This window comes from Nelumbo lutea, chromosome 2 (genome assembly GCF_056320005.1).
Source record: "Nelumbo lutea isolate HS-2025 chromosome 2, American lotus-T2T, whole genome shotgun sequence".
In the NCBI taxonomy this organism is placed as follows: domain Eukaryota; kingdom Viridiplantae; phylum Streptophyta; class Magnoliopsida; order Proteales; family Nelumbonaceae; genus Nelumbo; species Nelumbo lutea.
In genome coordinates, this window is record NC_142685.1 from 94,141,017 (window position 1) to 94,148,856 (window position 7,840).

General features: G+C 39.4%; 1 protein-coding gene across 1 annotated transcript; it reads right to left on the minus strand.

Moving 5' to 3' along the window:
- Window positions 1-1,516: 1,516 nt before the first annotated feature.
- On the minus strand, window positions 1,517-4,660 carry LOC148872128 (BTB/POZ domain and ankyrin repeat-containing protein NBCL-like). Its single transcript, XM_088967710.1, has 2 exons — window positions 3,850-4,660; window positions 1,517-2,951 (listed from the first exon to the last, which is right to left on the minus strand). Exons 1-2 carry the CDS (start codon window positions 4,324-4,326, stop codon window positions 1,953-1,955), a joined length of 1,476 nt encoding a protein of 491 aa, XP_088823836.1. The 5' UTR covers window positions 4,327-4,660; the 3' UTR covers window positions 1,517-1,952.
- Window positions 4,661-7,840: the final 3,180 nt, after the last annotated feature.

A 7,840-nucleotide genomic window follows, 5' to 3' on the forward strand; every position in this document is an offset into this window, starting at 1 on the left:
TAATGACATAAGATGGGAAAATCATTAAATTTTATTCTATCAGAATGTGTTTTCTATGTGAATGTTTGTCAATGAAGTAGCTTCATCCAAAAAACAATCATTCATGCCAGTATCCTCACCCATGAAGTTAAACTCTAAGCATGACAGACGTTCAGGTTCTTCAATAATTAACCAAAATGAAACATTGGTTATTGTTGGATACCTAAATTGCAGTCTACAGGTATGTTAATATAGCTGCATGCTTACGCTAAACTTATAATGATTCAACTACTAACAAAATTGAACAAAAAGAAAAGAAAAAACTACTAAGAAAATAAGATAATAAATAATAGTTCCAAGAGTTTCTTAATGAAGTAATAATACAGCCAAGCTTGCATAGGGTTATGGTAGTTAATTTTGAGTTTTTTTTTTATTTTTATTTTTTAATTCATTGGTTAGAGATAGAATTTGTTTGTAATTTTGAGTTGTTTTGGCATTTCTGTGAATCACCAATTACATCCATGCTTCCATCCAATCTAATCAGGATGGGTTTACATGAATGGGCGCACATGATAGTGCTAAACATTGCTGCAAGTAACAAACACATTATCCATATACGGTTTAATTAAGTAATGCAACTTGATGACTATTTATGCTTATTTATAGGATTAATTAGCATCTTGTGTTCAGTGGGAACCCACATGAAGAAGTTGAGGAAAGGACAAAATTCTCAAAATGAATAACCAAGAAAAAATTACTAGAACAGGACTAATGTTTCCAAATAGAAGAGATTATCCTTTATTCTTTTTATTATAAAATTCTAATCTCTCATGGCATCTGTTCATGTTCTCCCATCTTTGTCCTTCTCTCTAATTGTGGAAAAAAGGAGCCAACTGTTTTGGTTACGGAATAAGAGCAAAGTTAACATCATCCAGATGCAGATGTATGTATGTATAGCAATGGTTATTATATATGGAGCTCAAGGATTAGACCAGTAGGGTAGACAGAAATATGTATTGGAATCCTAGGGCTTAAGCTGTTAATTAACCGTTGAATGTATACATGCAAGAGGTCTGAAAGGGCTAATTAAGGGGGGACAAAAAAGAGGATTACATGGAGGGAATCCAGAATTAGATATTTGCCAATACATCAAGTATGTCGTGTAGTCACCCTCAGTGTTGAATTCATGCAAGACAACCTATCGATTTGTCCATAGCCGAATGACTTGTTTTTAATAAAACCAGATCAAAATCGAATCAAAGTTTCTTGTGAAGTCATGTGTGAAAAAGGAGAGAAATTAAAAGAGGGGGGAGAGAATGGGAAGAGACAGCTCATTTCCCTGATTAGGATATGCAATACCCATATCCAAACAAACCCTTAAAAATACATTAAGCAACCGCACCAATAAAAGAAATCAACATAACAGAAGACCCATCTCCAATAGGCTTAATTTCCACTGCTATAATTAGTAGAAATTGTAGTTGGTCGTACCATAGATGGAAAATATATATATGAACCGACTAATTATAAGAACAAATTTTACCCATAAATCATATTATATTCATTTCTATATATATAAGAGAAAGGTTGGTGGGGGACAAGAAAATAAAAAGTCACAATTAATAGCCCATGATAATAGATAATAATAAATACAAAAGGAGTTGACAGGCCGGGTTGAAAAGATTGACCTGCATTTCCTCCCATCACTCAGAGCAAACTTAGATTCCCGTTGTCTCCTCCCACGAGAAAAATCCATGTCCAGAGGCACTGCACTTTCATATGATCATGATCAAAACCCTACAAAAAATGAAAAGCACCCACTAGGGAAGAAAGAACAGAGAGAGAGAGAGAGAGAAGAGTAAGAAGGGGAGAGGAATGGCAAAGAAGATGTAATCTCTGATACTCTCCATTAGTACTTTAATGGACATTGCTCGTCCCGAAGAGCCTCGGATGCTTATATAGTTTTTTGCTAGCTAGTAGTCATGAGAGTGGTACATCGATGGGTCACAACCACCCTGCGATCCTCCATGCCGGTTCATGGCTTGTCTCTGGTTATTGTGTCCATTATGACCTTCCTCATCCATCTTACATCCCAACTGAGCAGCGGCAGCAGCGCCGAGATTAAGATAAACCATCCTCGAGTCGAGACTTAGGCTGACCATGTTGTTATTGCTGCTGTTGCTGTTAAGATCGTTACTCATCGGTGGATAGATATGGGTGGAGGAGGGAGGATTCTCATTGCCTTCTTCACGAGAGATTACGAGAGCGGCTGATTGAACGAGCTCTAGACAAAGCCTCAGCTTGTTAGGCTCAACATGAGCTAGCCCAGGGACGGCCCCCTTGAAGAGGAAGTCAGAAGTGAGTTGCCGGAGAACGTCGAGCGGCGTAACCCCATCGACTGTCCTAACATTGGGGTCGGCGTGGTGATCCAGTAGGACAGCCACCATGTCCGGGCATACCATTTCAGCTGCGATGTGTAGCGGGGTCTTGCCGGCTGGTCCAGCCTGGTAGTTGACATCCGCGGCACCCAGCTCTAACAAGGCCTTCACCACCTCACGGCTACAATTCTCGACAGCATAGTGTAAGGCAAGAGCTTCATCAAGATTAAGACCTTCTCCCATCACCATGAGCTTCACTAGCTCCACATCCGACGAATCGAGGGCACGACGCATGCGTCGGATCTTCTGGTCTTCGAGATCTGCTGCTGCTCCTAGGTCGTGGTGGTGGTGATGGTGGTGGTGGTGAGGCATGAGGGAGCGGCGATGGAGGGAGGATTTGAGGCGGAGCTCTTCAATCTTGGCCACAACATCAATGGGTAGGTGCTTGGCAAGGACTTCAGGTGGGAGGCCGGATTTCGCGACTAGGTGGGAACAAGTAGTCCACAGCTGGTGCATCTCTTGTTTTCTTGAAGCTAGCAGAACTTTCATTACGTCCTCTATTGATGCCTTCTCCACCATACTAGCCAATTGCTTCTGCAACCAGTAAGCAATGTAAGATGGTAGAAAAATTTTATATATCTTCAGTGACATAAAATATGAAACCATATACAAGGGGAAGCTGCTTCAGAACACTCGTCTTAATTCATAAATAATGTGTTTTGAGGTAAGATACAAGTTATTCTACAGAAAAGAACATAAAAAAAAAATAGTTATGGCCCATATTTATAACATTCTTGCTGTTCATCTAAATGAGGAAAGTTGAATTCAGGAAGATTTCGTTTGCTCTACCCCGGCTGGGGGGGGGGGGGGGGGGGGGAGAGAGAGAGAGAGAGAGAGAGAGGGAGAGTTGGTGTGATTACTCGTTCGCGTGGAGGACTAGATGAGATCAAGATCTAAATTTAGAAGGTCATGTCTGTTCAGTAGAAAATAGGAGGAACCCAATTCGAGGAAATCTTACAGAAAAGGAGAAAGCTTCATGAAATCAAGATCAGTTACACATGTGATATGAAACAAAACCAAAATGCCAAATCTAGACTTTTACAGATTTATATATACGAAGAGACACATCCATGACTGAAAGATTGGAAACATGAATTCAAAATTAACCTGGATCTCTTTCTAGCGAAACTGAGAAAACCCAGTTTGGGAAAAGCTCCAAATATCTGTGAGATCAAATCTAACTGCTGTAAATGGAAGAAAAAGATGGCTAGAAACACACAAAATCTTGGATTGCTGACCAAAATCCAACCCACTCACTTTATCAAAAATAAAATTTAAACGACAACAGATCAGCAAAATAAAAGAAAAAAAAAATTTCCCACTTGAAAAATTTTAGTCCCGAGCCAAAAATCAATCCCAAGAATTTTCCTATAATCCGGATTTGGAGAGAGAGAGAGAGCAGACTAGTGAACATAAGAAATTAAGAATTGACCTGAGTGAGCAATGCGAGCTGCTCGACTCCGAAAGATCGAGCAGCAGCGAGCGTCTCGAGCGCGAGATCAACGGCTGAGGTGCAATGGGTGTGCCAGCAACCCCTCTCCCCACAATTAGGCCTTGGTTCATGCTTCTGAGGCACGACGGAGACCTGTCCACTGTACAAGAACTGCAACAGCAGCAAGAACACCTCATAACCGACGGAGTTCACAGGGATGACCTGAGAATTGCCCCCTCTCGGCGACGAGCACAAGGATGCGGAGTTCATTCGTGTTCCTACGGGGTCGATCCCTGCGGGAGGTTCAGGCCCACAGAAGAATTTCCTAAAGAAGAGGCTCCTGGCTGCCAGGATGCACCGGTGTGCATGGACAAGACGGCCCTCAACGCTGAAGGTTACATCACTAAAGGCTTGGCCGTTGATGAGAAGGTTCAGGTAGTCAAGCGAGAGCGACTTGAAGGAATCCTCTAGGTTCATGGTTGGGGTAGATGACTGGCTCAATAGGGAGATAGGTCGGGATATAGTGGTTTGGCTGGTTACTGGGTGGAGTTTAGGAAGAAGCAGACCAGGATAATATAGAGACCCAGTGGGAGGAGAGAGCAAGGCTTCGCTTCATCTTTCTTCTTTCTTCTCTCATGAACCGTTGTTCTTCTCAGAATCTCTCGATTGTGTGTTGTGGTGTCTGAGATATTTTGCGAGAGAGAGAGAGAGAGAGAGAGAGCAATTTGGGTGGCTATGATGGGCGGCTCTGCTATTTAAATAATGGGCAGGAAAAGAAATAATCAGATAGAAGAAAATTAAAGGATTTCCTTGCATTTGCCCTACTTTTGGTGTCTATTTATATAACCTGCCCTTATCTCTTCTACAAATTTTTAACATGAGATGTTAGCAGTTACAAAATGTTAATCTGTTTGATACCAAATAGCAAAATGTCATGTCTTATACATGCATAAATGCATGCATCCATCCATACATATATAACACATATATATGGACAACTTTTACATTAAAAGTTTAAAACTTTATTGGCTTATTAACTGAAAGAAAAAACTCCAATTCAAGTAAGGGTAACCTAACGTGGGTTGCAGGATTTTTCTACAGTATTCAAAATTTTCTTTGAGTTGATTAGGAAATCTTTTTCAGTGCACATAAAGTAGAAATTAGCTTTTCATTAATCCCTCCACTCTAAATTGTCCAAATTATGTTCATCTAATATTGAATAAATTATATTGTTAGAGGCTCTAACAAGAATGGGTAACCACAAAAATAAAATGGGTTAATTAATCACCTTTTGGATAAGATCAAATGGGTTAATCACCAAGACACCAACTATGCTATCCTGATTAAGTAGTAGCCGGCTCCGGGATAACCGGGTCAATGCCATCCTGGTTAGACTTTTTTTTTTTTGTATCTTTTAATTCTTTGGTTTTTTTCTTCATTTTATCTAAATACATTTTCTGGTTTTCAAACTTTTAAGTTTCATTTTCATCCCAAACATTTATAAAAGAAAAAGCTCAGTAACATCGAAGAACAGGATCTCAATTTAAGTTTTGGAGCTTGCTGGAAGAGTATTAAATATTGGAAAATAAACAAAAGAGAAATTATACGAAGAGGGTTGTGGCATTATGGTAATTCCATGGCAGACAAAAGTCATTCTCAAGTTTTTGAATTGATCCAAGAGAGATACAACATGGCAAAAGAAATTGGATGTGTGGAGACTAAAATATTCGAGAGAGAGAGAATGGAGGATTGGAGCTTTGGGGAGCGTGTGGGTTGTGCCTGAGGTGGCATGGGGACTCGTGCCTCGATTTGAGGGGTGGTCTGGAGTGGCTGCACCGCACGTGAAATGAGTAGCACGTGTGGAGGGGACTGGTTATGCGTCTAGCAGTGAAAGAAAGCTATTGTTTTGCCCCACATATAACAAATCCCATCGATTGACGCATCACTGACTGTCTTATGATTTGAAGACCTCCGATTTGACGTTTGACTACTCGTTCCTCCATCCCACCCTCTCATCTCATCTTTTCCTCTTGTTTCTCTCTCCCTCCCTCACTCCTCTCTCTCTCTCTCTCTCTCTCCCTCTCTCTCGCTACGTACTGCATTTACTAATGTTATACGCCACTTTGTTTTCTCTCCAAATTATTCAGTCCACACGGCAACAACTAACTAGACGGACAGAGAACGCTGCGGTGAGGTGAGCTGAGCTGATGGGTGTGGTACGTTAGTCAGTTTAATTAAAAAAAGGGTTAAAAGTTAGTTAGAGCTTTTAAATTTAATTTTTAATAAAAATTGATAGATTTAAAGAATATTCTACTTCCCAACAACATCTAAGAAGTTTTATTTATTTGTTTATTTACTAGGCCAGAACTCAGTTCAATTTTAAAAAAGCTTCCTGGGTACAGGCCTGGTAGTTGCGGTTTGGGATCCCAGAACTTGCTTAAATGTTTAAATATTAAGAAGGTGAAGACTGAAGACTCTTGATTCAGCGATATCTAGTTAGATGAATCGATCCCTACAACAATATAAATCATTCACAGTCGAAGGAAAGCAAAAGAAAATTGGGTTTTGGACTACCAAAATCTGTGTATTAATTACAAGGATTTAGTTTTGTTTTACTTTATGCATAGCAGCAAGGTATGATGAGCTCTGCTTTGATTTGAAGTTCTAATTAACTTAATCATGGTGGGTCAGTTGGTAAGGTAATGTCTGTAGCTAGCTAGAGCTTCTCATTTGTTCATTATTAATTGAATATGTATTCTCTTTCTTCTTCAATCTATCTTCCTTTATAATTTCTTTATTGAAGATCTAGAAAGTGAAAGATAGCTTTGAGGTTAACAGCCAAAGTTGTTAATTTCAAAATCTGGGTTAGGCTTGACTTCAACATTACCTATATAAATCTGACAGAATTTGATGGATCCAATCCATGTCCACCCCTACTGAGGCTATGAAAGCTAAGCCTATGCACCAGGAAACTCCTAAGATACAGTCTCAACCTTGACTTGCATTAGGACCCAACTTAACGTTTGATGAATTAGGACAAGAGCTTTGTGCAGCTTAAGTTTAACCACTAGTGAACTTTCTCTAGTGAATGACATTACTTTCTTGTACCATTTCTAATTGCAACTTGGTGCATGAATGCATCGATGTTGTCACTTTCAAGAATTTTAAACACCGAATTATATTTCAACCTGATTCAACACTCCATGCTAACTTGGATACAGCCCAAAAGCTCAACATTACATAATATGGAGAGTAGCTAGTGAAAGCGACTTTCAGGGACGCATAATCAACAACCCTAAAATCCTCCTAGCCTGCTGATTAATAACAAAAAGAAGTGTATAGAAAACCCCAAGCTCAAATAAGCATGAGGTTTTTAAAACCGGATTTAACAGGGAATCGTTTTGGATCCGGTTTCTAGGTCTCCGATCATTTGATCTGAATGGACGGTCCGCTCTGACAAAAAAATGAAAAAAGGTCAAAAACCATTGTCCAGATCAATGGTTCGACCACCTAGGTTAACGGTTTGTTAATCAAATTAACGGTTTCTTTTGCTACAAAGCAATTTTGAGATGAAATTGTACTGATTCCCGATTTTTCTGGTCCGACTGTATGGTCTGGTCTGGTTTTGAAACCACTGCTATGAAGTATAAACCCTGATATTAGGAAATTCAGGCTAATTCATTCTGGCAATTGGTGATATGGGTATTCCATTCTAATATTTGATGGCTTATACCATTTAGATCAATTTTTTTTTTAATATTTGATTTTCCATATTAGGAAATGCATTAATACTTTTACTTTTGCTTCTATCACCAAACATGCCAAAGGAATTTATGATAAATGGGCCTATTATTATAGGGTGAAGGACAATTATTTTAGGGGCAATTGTTTATGATAAATGGACTCAAGGGCCACAGTTAGGCTGATACAAACCATGTGAAAAACATCATAGATGTTTTTAGGACCTTAGTGAAGGTGGCCATTCCAGAAC

Bases quoted from the DNA above. Each gene is read 5' to 3' on its own strand.
- LOC148872128 (XM_088967710.1), bottom strand. From the start codon at position 4,326: ATGAACCTAGAGGATTCCTTCAAGTCGCTCTCGCTTGACTACCTGAAC. The intron at 2,952-3,849 runs GTCAATTCTTAA...TACTGGTTGCAG, and splicing joins AGCTCGCATTGCTCACTCAG to AAGCAATTGGCTAGTATGGT.